Source organism: Hyperolius riggenbachi, chromosome 7 (genome assembly GCF_040937935.1).
Source record: "Hyperolius riggenbachi isolate aHypRig1 chromosome 7, aHypRig1.pri, whole genome shotgun sequence".
NCBI classification, from domain to species: Eukaryota; Metazoa; Chordata; class Amphibia; order Anura; family Hyperoliidae; genus Hyperolius; species Hyperolius riggenbachi.
In genome coordinates this window covers 95,209,783-95,225,829 of record NC_090652.1, presented here as the reverse complement: position 1 = coordinate 95,225,829, position 16,047 = coordinate 95,209,783, and the positions used below count along the sequence as shown (strand labels likewise).

At 42.7% G+C, this 16,047-nt stretch overlaps 1 protein-coding gene across 4 annotated transcripts in view; it reads right to left on the bottom strand.

Annotated features, from left to right (window-relative positions):
• Window positions 1-16,047, bottom strand: part of IFT140 (intraflagellar transport 140) — a 162,616-nt gene that overhangs the window by 71,878 nt on the left and 74,691 nt on the right. For 3 of the 4 annotated variants that reach the window (XM_068244383.1, XM_068244382.1, XM_068244384.1), the window contains exons 15-19: window positions 8,514-8,638; window positions 6,863-7,025; window positions 4,643-4,774; window positions 3,559-3,594; window positions 1,538-1,734 (exon numbers count right to left, since the gene is read on the bottom strand). In XM_068244383.1, the coding sequence (XP_068100484.1) occupies window positions 1,538-1,734; window positions 3,559-3,594; window positions 4,643-4,774; window positions 6,863-7,025; window positions 8,514-8,638 (653 nt within the window). The remainder of the gene's footprint in view (window positions 1-1,537; window positions 1,735-3,558; window positions 3,595-4,642; window positions 4,775-6,862; window positions 7,026-8,513; window positions 8,639-16,047) is intronic. The other variant, XM_068244385.1, reaches the window with a different exon arrangement.

The following is a 16,047-nucleotide window of genomic DNA, read 5'->3' as shown; positions in this document are numbered from 1 at the left end:
CACTGGTTGATCTTTAAAAGGAAGATGATCACAAAATGTGAGTAAGCCAACAATGATCCAAGATTTACTGTAAATGAATGCGCTTAGGGGGAAATCGCCATATCACATGGAGCAAGGGTCAGAGCTTAACGGTGTAAAACAAGCAGAGACAAATACAAAAAACAGACCCTGATGTGTCTGAAGTCTGACAAAACGCGTAGGAAAAACCTATGTCTCACATGATCAGCAGTGTGTCTTCCTGGAGTAAAGACGTGATTAAGAATGCGTGGGTCTCGTGGCTACAGTTGTGCAAGTGGCTACCCGGGGACCCTTGCAACTGTTACATGCTTGAGACACGCCGTTTGAAAGTGTTATTTTAATCTACCTTTGATATTAAATTATGATTTTACACTATAAGGGTTTTTGAGTCGTAGTGTATGAAAGGAAAAGGAAAATAGTGATCTCCTGTGATGATTGCTTTTCCACTACGCTGTTACTTCTTACCTCCGGATTGATAGGAGGATACCAGGGTAAGAGCGGGCACGGAGTCAGAGGGTCCTGGCACTGCTGATCTGTGTGTTTAGGTGCTGGCATTTTGCTTCACACAGGCTGGTGTAGGGTTCCAGTTCATGCAGATTTACACTATGTACCTTTCCCTTGTCTTTTCATCTACTGGTGATGGTTATGAGGAGGAGGAGCTGGACTGGACTTTTAAAAGAGCCTGGATCCTCCATGCTTCGATCTATACTGTGTAGTTGAACTGGAATATCCTAGTGGCCATAAGTGGCTTTCCTATTCTTTATTCTCAACCAAGAGCATCGTCTGGAGCCCCATAGCAAAACTTTCATGGGGCCATAAAATGTAGGCATTCTTGAGAAGTGCCACCTACCTCTAACCTTATGGATACGAGTTAACTGGGAGATTTGCATTCTTATTTGATCTACACTGCATATAGTCCATGAGCACTTTGATAAAATCACAGGGTGGAGGAACTCAACAAAGTTAGCGAATCAACAAGTACCACCTGGGCCCCCTCTACTCCAGGGCCTCATAGCAGCTGCTATGACTATTGCTAAACCCTTGCTAGTGTCCCTATCATAGTGAAAATGAAACCAATCAACTTCTCAGTCAGTTTTTTGAACATGGCTGGAAACTGGAGTGAGTGCCTGGAAGAAACCCACATAAAGAAGCTCAAAACTCACCTGCACATCGACTGCTAACCATACTGGCCCAACATTGGTATATAATACAGTACGGATTACAAAGAAAAAAAAACAAAAGGTTATGGTTATAGCTAAAGTCACCTAGTAAACCTTTTAATACATATGAAATGAACAATTAACTGATGCTAGACCAAAACAACATTGGCCTATTGCGCTGATGTCTGAATGGTGATAGGATCACTTCACATGCAAATATTCTCTCAGTAAAGTGGAAAGTCTCCGTTATGAAATTACTGTTCATGTTCCTGAACAAAGCCACACAATAAGATTGGTCCGTACAAGTCATAGAATGTGAAGAAATAGGGAGTTAAGGGGGAAAGAAAAGGCTGGCCTACCTCTTAATGAGCTTGATGGATTTAAAGGCTTCATCCATGTCTCCAACAGTGAGGTAGAAGCTGAAGTTTAGCAGGGCATCTCGTGTTGCCTTTTCACAATCTTCCAGTCCAATAAAGTCTCGCAGAGGCTTTTTTGCCACCATAAGGGGGATGCGTGGCATGTCCCCTTCTCCTGACACCTCATTCTCTTCCCCAGGCTGTAGACATAGGATATTGTAAGTAAATACTTATCCTTATCAGAAGAACTGGAAATGCTGTTTGTTCAATACCCTCTTGTGCAGTGGCAAGGAGGGTACCCCTTGCTTTCAGTGACTCTATATTTTCATTAGAGCACCAAAATTCTGTCTTTCACTTACAGCACCCTCTGCTCGTGAAATCGGGTACTGCAACATTATAATAAAGTATTTGTTTCTAACAACTAGGAATGATCAATGAGATGCAAATATTTCCGAGTTAAAGGATACCCGAAGTGACATGTGACATGATGAGATAGACATGTGTATGTACAGTGCCTAGCACATAAATAACTATGCTGTGTTCCTTATTTTCTTTTTCTGTCTGAAAGAGTTAAATATTAGGTATGTAAGTGGCTGACTCAGTCCTGACTAAGACAGGAAGTGACTACAGTGTGACCCTCACTGATAAGAAATTCCAACTAGAAATCATTTTCCTAGCAGAAAATGGCTTCTGAGAGCAAGAAAGAGGTAAAAAAGGGGAATTTCTTATCAGTGAGGATCACACTGTAGTCACTTCCTGTTTGAGTCAGGACTGAGTCAGCCACTTACAAACCTGATATTTCACTCTTTCAGACAGATAAAGAAAAAAAAGGAGCACAGCATAGTTATTTATGTGCTAGGCACTGTACATACACATATCTATCTCATCATGTCACATGCCACTTCGAGGTATCCTTTAAATGCAGGAATATGAAAATGTGTATGTAAATTTATGCAGCTTGAAAATGGACCAATAAATTTAAACCTGGTTGGGACTTAATTGGTCTATTTTCAAGGTGCATACAATATTTGCATCTCATTGATCATTTCTACTAAGAAGCACTTTGTTTGTTTTGTTGGTCATACTTAGTCCACAAAATACTGTTAAAGGCAAGGCCAGGTGCTTCAACATAAATATAAGAGAGGGGACTGCTATGTGTTGGTGCACACAGTATGAAGGCCACAGCTACAAAGGGAATTTTCATTTCTCTAGGAAACTCGTCAAATATTTCCTATAAAGTATATGTAGAAGAACTGACACACAGAGCTTGACTTTGTGCAGATGGATGTCTAGATATCATGCTTGGCGTGCTTCTTGTGAAAGTTAAAAACACATGCGAGTGCCTCTGGGTGCAATTAATGGCACCCTAACGATTATTACATAGATCATTCCGGATTCAGAACAATTATTTTGGTCTGATCGGATTGCTTATCATTCTCTGCTCTGCTGGTAGGCCAAAATGATCATTTCTGATCAATCGCAAGGATCGGACAGTCGATCATTCAGGAAATTGAATCGTTAATGGGCACCTCAAGTATACAGAGCAACAAAATAAGCAACTGTACAGTGATAAGATGATATTGGCAGTTACATATGTATATCATGAATGCAAATATCACCTATCCCCATGCCAGACCTATTGCTGCGGACCTAAACATGCAGTGTAAAAGGTACACTAGCACTTTGAGCAGAAGTGTCACACTGTAACAACTACTCAAGTCCTGCAGGTCTGCATGTTGTCTGTGACCTTCACTGCACTATTAGAATAGAGTATGCAAAATTTAAATATGAAAAGTCCATCTCAGAACACCATCACAACATGGAACAAAACTAATAATATATATTTCACGGTTCATTGTGGGTAGAGCTCTCCTTTAACTATCCATGACATTACTGGTTAGTTAGATATAATTTAGAAAATTAACTCATTGCTATTATCCCAGGTTGATAATAAAAAAAAAAAGAAAGAAAGAAAGAAAAAAATAAATAAAGCGAAGCAGAAATGATGGTATCTTTATACTTACAACAGGCTGATAAACACAGCCCCTCCGAAACAACAACTGAAGGCAGATGGCAAGAAGACAAAGACAAAATAAATACAAAGGAACAAAGCAAATATTAAGCAAATAAATAAAAGATGGTGTAAAACAAGTGACAAATGAAGTCAACAAATATACACACACAGAAGCAGCTGTCCAATTGCCGGGAGTGTCCCTCAATTTCTGAGCAAATAGAAACTATACTATAAAAATGTCCGCCCCTTCCATTTCTTGCAATTGCATTCAATGAAACAAGGTGAAAAAAAAGAAAAGAAAAAAGAAAGGGCTCAAAAAAATAAAATTATCAAAACCTTACAGTTTGCAATATTAAGGTGGCCATACATCTAGCGATTTTGTGGTCTGATCCACCATGCTGCAACATGTCTGTCTGATTTGAACGATACTGGGCCAAAAATCGGTCAAATGCATCGATCAGACATGCTGGAGATTCTCAGTGAAAAGTACTCGACGGGTGCGCGGCAGTAACAGCGTTTTGGGGTACCTGTGATTACTGATGCAGGCTTCCCTCCAAAGGAAGCAGAGCCAATGGATCACTGGAGAGTTTAATAATCACTAGGGAAGTGTGGATGCTGTAGTGATGGCTATGGCTGGTACTAGTGAGGGGAGGGGGGGGGGGGATGATGCAAAGGTCATTGCTGTCAGGAAGGAAGGCTGGCATAGTGAGTACACTTCTTATGATTGGGTGGAGCCATGATGGCTGCATCGGTTTGGGAGGAGGATCATGGTTGCTCCACTTGTAAAATGACCTCTGGCAGATGGACCTAATGGCCACATGGCTCAAAATGGATGGGATGGATTAACATAAGGAAAAAAAATATCAAAATTGTGCATGGGTGAAGGGAGAGGGAGGCCCTATGATTTGTACTTACGCCTCTGGTTTCAAGCAAAATAAAACAAAAAATAGCAAAGCATAATAAAAAAAAAAAAAAAGCCAGAATAACTTCCTGGGACAAAGTGCAAGTTGGATGTTGTGTTTTATCCAGCAATGTAAGAAGCTGCTGTCAGTACCGTCAGCCAGCTTTGTGTGACAAGATGGCCGCCCACTTACCTTCTTTGTGAAATAGTAGTGTGGAACTTCTATGCCAAGCAGTGATTGGAAGTGTGCAGGCCTGGGGTAGCTCTCCTGAAGTAACAGACCATGTTCTTGGGTGCTGAAGAATGACATGACCATCACATCTTCCTGTAATCAGAAACATATGAATCCCTTAAGGTTGGAGGAAAAGAGGTTTATCCATTTCAGATCAAATTGTTGAACTCTCTGGACACCCAAGTCTATGTTCAGCTTCTTAGAGGTATGCTGTAGTAACAGTAAACTGCAAATTGGTTTTGTAGTCAACATAGCCATATTTTTGGGTACCCCCACACCAATGTTCCTTAGGGTGCATACACACATCCAATCTTGATTGGAAAATCATTGCTCAATTTTACAACTTCCATCTAGTATGAGGGCTAACCTATCACAGACCAGCAGCATATTGAACATTTCCCACATTAATATGAGAAAATACAATTGCAAATTCATAAAAGTATAGGAGTCCAACAGTTCAAAAGATAAAAATGTCAAGACTTGGATCCAAGAAGACACCAGTATACAACAGCACTCCTTTGCTTTCTCATCTCCCCTGCACTACAATGTAGATATTCCTACAGCGTGGCCACCAAGTGCTGCCCACCTTCACCACATGCACTCACCAGGTGTCCACAACATCGTCACATGGGTCTATACTCTATAACAAGCTTTGGAAATATCCAAACCCATCCAGAGATGTCACACATATTGGGAGTTCAAGCAATTTAACACCTGCCAGGACAGCTAGGTGGCATGTATGACGGACCGCTATTGCAAACAAATAAAATAAATAAATAAAATAGATGTGCATCCATACTTAGAAGTACATTTCTCCAAGAACAAAATGCACTACAATTATTTTTGTCCTTGGTTGCATGTGACAAACAGTAGGCAGTAAAAATATGACAGATCTGACAAGTTTTGGACTAGTCCATCCCTTTATGGAGGATTCTTAGTATCTCCTTTATTCTTTTCAAAAGCCCTCCCTTTAAAGGATGTATAGCAAGATGCAAGGCAGCCGCACAACTCACATGCACTCTGTTTGGCTGCTATACTAAGAAACTGCTGAATAGTAAGTGCTTTTGAAAATAAAGAAAACCCCAGGAAGTCCAAAGCCCTGTCAGATTTGTACTGCCTACTGTAAGCGTCAGCAACATAAGAACAAACTAATGATATTGCATTTTAATTTGGGAGAGACGTAATTATAAATATGCATCTATTGTGTATATTACACTTTTTCTCTTTAGAGGTCCTTTAAGAATAAACTGTTTACTCCCTGATATCCTCTCACGAAGGGACCTTAATTGTAGGGCAATTGTAACCATGGACAGGCTACAATGTATATATCATTTAATAATTTAGATCAATGGTTCTCAAACTTTTCTGGGTGAGGGCACCGTTGGTCTCTTTGAATTTCTTTCAAGGCATCCCTTAATGAAAACAAATACCAATCACCCCTACCCAAGGAAAAATAGACAAATATGGGACCTGGGAACTCTGTCCCTCACCCAAGGTAAAACATGTGCAGTGGTCTGTAAGCAACCATGGATGGAAACATCACGTGTGGGCCTGAGAGCTAGCACCCCCCCCCCCCCCAACCTTGCCCCCGACAGTAAAGATATGTGGGCTCGATATCCCCAACACCCCCCCCCCCGCCAGGAAACAACATGTGTAGGCCTGAGATTGATCACCCAACTCCCCAGGAAGCATGTGGGCCTGAATTTTTGAATTGTCGGATTACCGGGAAGGGGGGAGGGTGGGTTAGCATAGTGGCGCAGTTGCCATGCAATTTTCCCACGTTCCTATACTTTGTATGGGAGGCCAAACGCACAAATGATGCAGTAGGCATGGCGATTGCAATAGGGGAAAACTAAGCTGCGAACAGCGCACTAATGGAAGCATACGCAAGCTGATTAAAGCGTATCTAGTGGTTTGTGATCCGATCGCAGGGCGACAGATCATAGGCCACACCCCCTCCCAGGAGCAGATGCATAAGATCTTTGCTCTTTCCCACTACAACAAAATAGAAGGAAACTGGAGGATTCAAGCAGGACCAGAAAGTCTAGAGACAAAAGGTAAGGTGGGGGAAAATAACCTGCTATACATCACAATTTATGGAGGTGGAGAAGAAGCTGTATGCTTTTTTCTGCCTGTGTAATATTTTATCCTCCTACAGACAGGTGTCATCACACACAGTACCTTTCCATGAAGAACCTCCATAGGCTGGCTGTGTTTAGGGGAGGAATGCACAGAGTTGGGAACAGCCAGCATTGCCTCACAGGCCAGGAGGCGGGGCTCACTCTGGTCCCAGAAGTGACTAACTGGAATCCGATCGAAGAGTTTAGAATTCTCTGGAAGATTCCTGTTGGTGCAAAACAGACGTATAAGCGACAAGAGCATTGTAGTAGAAGGCCACCACGGTTCTACCTCTGGCTATACATATTTACGGTTTGTATTAATTAAAGGCTCAATTCACCAAAAGCTGATATTTCCCTTTTGGAGAGTTAAACTTCTTCTAAAATCAATTATTTGTTCAGTACAAGCCCATAGCTCTTACATACCCCCCACTAAGGACCACTTATCCACTCCCAGTGCATTTCCTGTAGGTTTAGCTGCCATACATTAATATTAGGTGATGAACACCTCCTAACCTTGCTGTGTTATGGTAGCATGAAGAAAACTGAGTAAGCAATCTAAAACTTAAATGTTATTAACCATTAAAAACCCATAACATTGCTAGGCTAACTACTTAAAATAACTGTCTAGGACAAGAAGTAGGTAAGGAGAGTTCACATAGTACTTAATCTATCATCCCAACAATTGAAACGTAGAGGTATAAACTACTCCTACCAACTAGCAAACACAAATTACACTCCACCCGCAAAAAATAACATGTTTCGCCCCCTCATACCCAACAAGCTTCGCCCCCTCAATGCAGTAGTATCTGGATGATATACCTGAAACAAGCATGCAGCTTGTAACTAAAGTCTGACTAAATTAAGTCAGACTTCAGTCAGAAACATTTAATCTGCATGCTTGTTCAGGGTCTATGACTAAAAGTAAAGGCAGAGGCAGAGGATACGCAGGACAGGCAGGCAACTGGCATTGTTTAAAAAGAAAGAAATATGGCAGCCTCCATAACCCTCTCACTTCAGGTGTCATTTAAGGCCAGATTCACACAAACACCAGAAAGTGAAACGTACCATTGTAAGAGCCCATGCATACTCTGGTGTTGCTCTGCTATGTAGGTGGCCTGCATTGCTCTCTGTTGCGGAGCTGATCCCATTCAACCATACTGAATAGGACAGCACTGCATTGCTCACAGAGATGCATGCTGCAATGTGTGGTCAGAACAATGTTTACATGCCACAGTAAGTAACTGGTTACATGGTGGTGGTGGTGGGGGGGGGGGTCCTATTTTCTCATGACATAAAGGCAGCTGTGGTAGTAAGGTGCAGAGTTCTGCAAATCCTCTTGTAAATGGTAGAGACCTGTGCTAGCTCCAAGCACCTGCACCTTGACATAGGGATAACATGGTTCCTTTCTAGAAGGTTGTCTAGACCTCTGTAGCAGGTCACACAAAACATGCAGCACTGATGGTGTAATGGTTAAGGGCTCTGCCTCTGACGCAGGAGACCAGGGTTCAAATCTCGGCTCTGCCTGTTCAGTAAGCCTGCACCTATTCAGTAGGAGATCTTGGGCAAGTGTCCCTAACACTGCTACTGCTTATAGAGCGCGTCCCAGTGGCTGCAGCTCTGGCGCTTTGAGTCCGCCAGGAGAAAAGCGCGACATAAATGTTCTGTGTTTGTCTGTGTTTGAACAACAATCATCAATTTCTACAGCAACTTACGAGTCTGCATTAGAGGGAGTTGGAGAATCTCCTTGCTCTGCTTGTCCATTCCAAAAGTCAAAGTACGACACGGTGTCCAGTTCAACATCATAGAAATACATTTTGGAGTCCAAGTTGCTGTCAGTCTACAAAATAAAAATTCCCCACTTAGTGTTACATAACTATGTTAAAGTGAGATGTTCTGTAGAAAAGAAAACTCCAAGCAATGATTATATCTACTACCGATATGGATGGAATAAAAAATGCTTGTTGCAATTTTGTAATTCTTTGTCTCTTGCAGTGCCAGTTATATGACCGGTGCCCTGGCATTGGCCACGTGACCTTTTACATGGTAATTTAAGGAAGTACACTTTACCAAAGTCAGTCATTGTCTCGGCGTCAATCTTGAAGCTTCCTTGTAGCAAACGGTAATTTGTTTGAAATCTGCTGGTTGTCTTGGTGGGATACGTTTTCATAGCAGGTTACAGCCCACGGTCAGGGAGATTTTTCTGAGTGCAGCAGCCATTTTGTTCTGTACACACGGGAACATGTGCAGTATTTGTACAGATCTGCACGTGACTTTCTATTGTCCTCCTCTAGAACAGGGCCGGCCTTAGGTTTCAGAGTGCCCTGAGCGAAACCAGATTTTGCCCCCCCCCCCCCCCCCAAATCATCTTTTTCGCGCAAACACACACACAGGTCCATATACAATTCACCTTTTCTCCTGAGATATCTCCTAGGAGATAATTTTTTTATCTTCGCTTTCAAATATGGTAACTTTTCAGCATTTTGAAAGTACCTAAAAGTTGGTGAAAAGTCCTAACAAAATAGTTTTTTCTTGCTTGCTGGAGGTTTAAAATGCATTTTAAGACACGTTGTGAAAATATCACCTACCGGTAGGAGAAAACACAGGAGAAAAAGTGAATTGCATATGGGCCACTCACTATTGTTTTAGCAAGAATAAAGAGTAACAGCAAAAAACAGTCTTTATGGAAACATGCTCTAAAGTCATTGTAACAGTTAACAAAACTCTAAATTGGAATTTGAATAAAAATGATAGAATTTGAAAATGAAATGGTACGTGAACCCTAGGATCCGTTTATGCTTCATACTGCAGCTAAGCTCAGGAATCAAGTAACTGAGCACAGGAGGATCATCATTAATCCCCCCTTCAGTGCATATAGTCAGATCCCCCCCCCCCCCCTTTAGTGTATATAGGCAGTTCCCTCCCTTTGGTGTATATAGGTAGATCCCCCCTTATATAGCCCGCCTCCACTTCCCCAACCTGGAGGCAGTTGGGGAACCTTACTTGTCTGTTGTGTAGCTGGGGCCAGAAGATGGACAGTAATCAGGAGTGACAAGTCTCTGATTTGAAGTGCACAGCTCTGGAGCTGCCTGCATCCCCATAGAAGCAGCCATCCAGATATCTCTGTGAGTGAGGGGCTGCACTGCTGGCACGCACGGCTCACACACACACACACTGCAAGAGGCAGCAACAGGTTGCTGGAGTCTTCACCCCCAGCGATACCAGGGGCAGAGGCAGAGCTACCACTCGCAGCAGCCACAGATGGGCCCGGAGCCCGCAGCCAGGTAGAAATGCGGCCATGGCCAGTACAGACAAGGTAGATGAATGCACGTGTGCCCCCCTGGAAGCCGGCGCCCTGAGCGACCGCTCCAGTTGTTCATGTCAAAGGCCAGCCATGCTCTAGAATCACCTACTCACATTCACGTATACAAGATCTCTCACGTGCATCACCCCTCCTCTGGAATCCCCTTCCAAAACACAGCCGCCTCTCTCCAATCTTTAAAATATATCAAACAGATCGTAATGGATATATACCCCGAAGTAGATGTCATCATGGTACATGGCTACGAAATATACCTAAGGGGCAGTTTATTCGGATGAAAAGAAATTGCACAAAGAAAGGTGATTTTTTGGAACAAAGCCAGATACTTATAGATCGATTTGAGGAAAAGGGGTACAAAAGGGATGCACTTGTTGGGGAATTACAAAAAGGTACAAGAAATGCAACGAGCAGTGGTACTTACAGACAGGGTTGGGGGAGAATCAGAGGAGAAGGAATAAGGTTATTCTATTGTTCTGGACTACAATGCCCAACAGACAGGTAGAGCAGATTATTAAGCGACACTGGAACATACTACTGGGGGATCATATATTAGCACACCATTTACCCCCTTGGCCCAAATTTATTTATAAAAAAAAAAGCACAGAACCTTCAGAGTTTGGTGGTTCCTACTTTTATTGATGGCCCAAAGAGCAATACGAGGGACCTATTAGGACAGGTAGGTTTTTTCGGTGTGGAACATGTAATGCGTGTAGTAAGATGAGATTAGGCAGAAGAAAAATGTTAAGATCTTTTGAAACAGGGGAGAACTTCAAGATCAGGGAATGTATAACCTGCAACTCCACATACGTGGTATATCTAGCCTGGTGTCCGTGTGGGATCCAATATCTTGGTAGGACCACCAGGAAACTGAGGGAAAGAATGTCGGAACACATAAGTAATATAGAAAAGGGGGTGGAGGGGCATAGCTTACCCAAAGATTTTAGCTTGCAACATGACCGAGATCCTACCCTGTTACAATTTACGGCAATACAAAAGTTACCTGTGAAGTGGCGTGGGTGCCACAAGACCAGGGAAGTCTCAAAGTTAGAGACAGAATGGATCTATAAAATGAAAACTCTGCACCCTATGGGTCTGAACATAGAAGTGGATATAAACTGCTTCATATACCTCAATAACTTCAGACCAGTGGCCCTGACATCCAACATCATGAAAACCCTTGAGAGAGTCGTCTTGTCACACATCAAGCTTATCACCTCCCCCCAAATGGATCCATACCAGTTTGCATACAGGGCGAACAGATCCACTGATGATGCTGTCAACATCTGCCTTGAGCTCACATACAACCACCTGGACAAACCTAACACATACGCCAGGATTCTACTACTGGACTTCAGCTCTGCCTTCAACACCATCTGCCCCTGCATACTGCAGGACAATCTTACAGAGCTGAATGTCCCTCCCACTCTCCGTGGGTGGATTACAGACTTCCTGACTAACAGAACTCAAGTCATTAAGCTTGGGGAGGTCACCTCTCAGCCGCGGACAACGAACACGGGGGCCCCACAAGGCTGCGTCCTGTCACCGATCCTGTTCTCTCTCTACACGAACAACTGCAGATCCAAGGAAAACTCTGTCAAGGTCATCAAATTTGCAGATGACACCACCATCGTTGGACTAGTAACAAACAATGATGAGCAGGCCTAACGCCAGGAGGTTGACAGAGTTTGCCAGTGGTGTAGGGAGAACAGGCTGGTCCTCAACTCATCCAAAACTGTGGAGCTGATTGTGGATTTCAGGAAGCATGCCCCTCCCCCCCCACCAATCTCTATCGATGGCACCGAGGTCGAGAGAGTAGCCAGCGTTCGCCTTCTGGGCACCACCATCTCCAAAGACCTGAGCTGGAAGGAAAACACAGCCTTAACCCAGAAGAAAGCACAGCAGAGGCTTTTCTTCCTCCGCCAACTGAAGAAGTTCGGCATGGCTCAAGAGCTACTGACGTGTTTTTACACCGCCACCATCGAGTCCGTCCTCTGCTCCTCCATCCTAGTCTGGTACGCTGGCTCCTCCACCAGAGACAGATACAAACTTCAGAGGGTCGTTAGATCGGCGGAGAGAATCATCGGCAGACCTCTACCTTCCCTTGACCTCCTCCACAACTTCAGGCTACGCTCAAGAGCACGGAGGATTGCTGGCGACCCCTCTCACCCTGGCCAGCGGTTCTTCAGCAGACTTCCGTTAGGCCGTAGGTTTCGGGCCATCGCCACCAAAACCTCTAGGCACAGGAACTCTTTCTTCCCCTCAGCTGTCACCCTCCTGAACTCATTAACTCGCTCTGAGCCCAGCACTGGAGCAACATTGTGTTCCAGAACTGCACCCGGTTCATGAACTAATTATGAATCTGGACTTCTGCTTTAGCCGTTTTTGGTTTATGTGCTCTTCCTTTTGTTTTTATCTATGAATCTCTGTTACTGTATGCCCTCTGTTATCTATAGTCCTATCCTTTATCCGTGAAATTGTACGTGCCAAATCCAATTCCGAGCACGACCCTGTCGTGCCTGGCGAATAAAAATGATTCTGATTCTGATATCTGATGATTAAAAAATGTATAGGGGTTGTGAGTGTTGGGAGTTTTTTTTCTGAGGGGTGTTTGGTATTAATAGGCCTTTGAGGTATTGGTTTGAAGTTGTTGGTTGTGCAATCTTTTTGATCACTAGTATGTGGACGTTTCATGGAGGGGGGGGGGGGGGGGGCATTACAAACTTTTTGGTATGGTAGTTAGTTAATATATTAGTACACTGAATAGTATGTTGTCAGTATGAGTTATAGAGATTTAAAGGGTTAGGCTAGGTTACAAAGGGTAGTGACATGGAACGAATAACACTGTGAGATAGGGTGGAGCTGATGTTTCAGATTTAATTAATAATTAATAGATGAGGGGCAAACTAGATATCAACTGATTGTAATGTATTGCATGTATCTTAATAATCTTAATAATAGGTGCACGTTGGGGTAGGATGGCACTGATGGTTTGGTGCAGTATACTATGAATATGGGGTATAAGTAATTAATTATAGGTGTGCATATGTTTATGTGGTAATAGCGGGGTAGGGAATAAATGAAGCACTGTTAGGTCTATGAAGTAGTTTATGGTCACATATGGATACCAGTATGGTTATATATGGATAAGCAAGGAAAGTAATATTACATATTACAGAAATTGTAAATGGTACAGGAACGCTGCACGAACCCATGCCTAATAATGCACACTAGATGGGCTAAGTTGTGGCTACAGGTATTGGGTAGCAGGGCATACGTCCGATGATGGTCCTGTGTGAAACGCAAGAGCTGGCAATGTAGATTTCCGTGACCCTATGATTTCCATCAGTCTCGGCGGGTCTCGCGGTATCTGGGCTCGCACTTGCGTACATATATGTGGAGCGCAAGGAAGAGCTGTGCGCACCACGTAGTACTAAGGAACTCTCGCGAGTGTTGGGACTTCTCGCGAGTGGTGGATCTATGGATACTGAGAAACTTAAGCGCTCTAATGAGAAATGGGGATATCTGTTTAAAACGTAAGGGTATATACTTTAAATGTGGCAAATTAGCATGCAGAGTTGTTGTGCCATAATAAGGATAAGGTGTTTTTATTGTAATGTTGATGCATATGGCCAGGGGAACTGATGAATATGTATGAGGGGTGGGTATTTCAGCACTGTCAATCCTGACCCATACCCCCTGATGAGTCGTTAGACGAAACGCGTAGGACGTGGCTTAGCGGGCAGGACGGCGGCAGAGCTTGGAGGAGACGTCCTTCGTTTTAATCTGATATGCTTGAGACACTTTTATGCTTGTGAGTAGCGCTACTGTTCTGTATGATCTTAATTCAAGGTTTTACATTATATCAGTTCTTTTAGTTGCATTGGGCTGTTTTATGTAGTGTTGTGGAGGAACTGCTTATACAAGGGAAGCAAAGGGATCGTGCAAACATATGATTTGGAGCTGTCTGCAATTTGGGCAGCCGTGATTTCAGGTGAGCACGTCCTGAGAGGTGATTGGGGACACTTGTGTGTTTTGTGTGACCCCTATAATAAGCACGGTGATATTTCCAGGCAGTGGTCTCCCCTCCACACTCAGAAAAAGTAGCCGCCTGCGCAATGATATTCTATTTTTATTTCATTTCCTTGTCTTTTTGAATTGGTGGGAGTACTCTGTGAGCGACATTGGAGAACATAGGGAAGTTGAGAGGTCAACGTATGGAATCTTATGTGATATAAGCTGTCTGTAGGGTCTGGGCAGCAATTGCAAAAGGTGAGAGTGGTCCCTATAGGTGGTGGAACACAACTGAGTGGGGATACTGAATAGGAAACTGCACGGGCTAAAATTGGTGGAAGAGAAACTATTTTTACAATCTATGCAATGAGAATCGTTTTCTGCTCTTGTCTCCCCTCTGAGGTTTGCCGGATGTGACGATTGAAGCAGATTGGACCTCGCAGGTTGCATAGTTGAGAACTCTATATTAGTGGACTGTGAGGCAGCGCAAGGTCTTTCCAAATTTAATCTCTCCAATCTTTGACATCTTTAAGTGCTCCCTTCAAAACTCACTTTTTCCAACAAGCATAGACTCTTACATAGGCCATTTCCTCTCTAACCTCTGTCCAAGTTATACTCCTTACTAGATAACCTAAAAATACACTGCCTCTAGGTATACAATATTCATACCTAGAGGCAGTGGCAAATATCTATATATTTCTCTTAGGAGACTGTGGAGAGCTTTGTAAATTAGGGTTAAGAGTTTGAACTGGAGCCTAATGTAATGCTGTGTGTGTGAACCCACTTGATCAATGTGAGGTTTTTTTTTTGTAATAAAACTTTTTATTGAAAGAATTTTCTTCATAAAAACAGAATATCAGAACATATATATATAGATTCTGGAGACCAGTCAACATTTGACATAAGCAAATATACATTCAATATTATTGGCTGTTTAGTAGAGAAACTAAAAAACAAAAAAAGACATATTTAACCAACAAATCCTTATTATAATCCTTCTAGACATATCTGCGTTAGTTTTCCAGAAATTGAAGAAAAGGGAAGAAAAGAGGAAAGGAAAAAAGGTAGGGGGTGAAGTAGGAATAAGAAATGTAGGAAAGAGGAACAGTCGTAGAAGGAGGAGATCCCCAGGAGGGAGCCCTCTACAAAAAGACAAAGGTAGACTTACAGACATACATATATACATAATTGCCCATGTATTACACCATTTCCGTGGAATTTGTATCAGATGATTGGAAAATTAATTAATTAACTAATTAATTGGGTCAGAATTTTATTAAGTAGAGCCATTATGGCGTGATTGTAAAATGTATAGGAGGTTGTATTCATGAATCAGTGGAGGTATGATCCGCGAATATTGGCCTGACACTCATATAGGTACAGGACTCTCCCGTGAGATTCCAGAAAGAAGGGCTTTGGCCTCTTCTGATTCCCTGTATTCGTACCAAACCCCCCATTTTTTGGTGAATGCTTCATTTCTGTCATGGGCACTGTAATATAGATCATCTAATCTACAAACCTCATTTAATTCGGAAAAGATCTGATTAATTGTTGGAACACTGGAGCTCTTCCAGTTCCGTGCAATTAGTAGTTTTGCAATGATCATTAATGTTCCTGTGAGGTTTTTCTTGGCTTGGGATATTTTCCCTGGATATAAATTCAAAAGAGCTATTGTTGGTTTAAATGGGAGGTTTTCCGAATACAGGGAATTATTTATATCAAATATCAATCTCCAAAACAATTTTATCATTGGGCAGTCCCACCATATATGGATATACGTGCCTATGTGGTTCTGGCATCGCCAGCAAGTGTCCGAGTCGCCCCTTCCATATTTGGCGATCAGGGAAGGGCATCTATACCATCTCATTAGAATTTTGTAGTTTCTTTCTTGAAAAGAGGAAGAAATGGAGGACTTG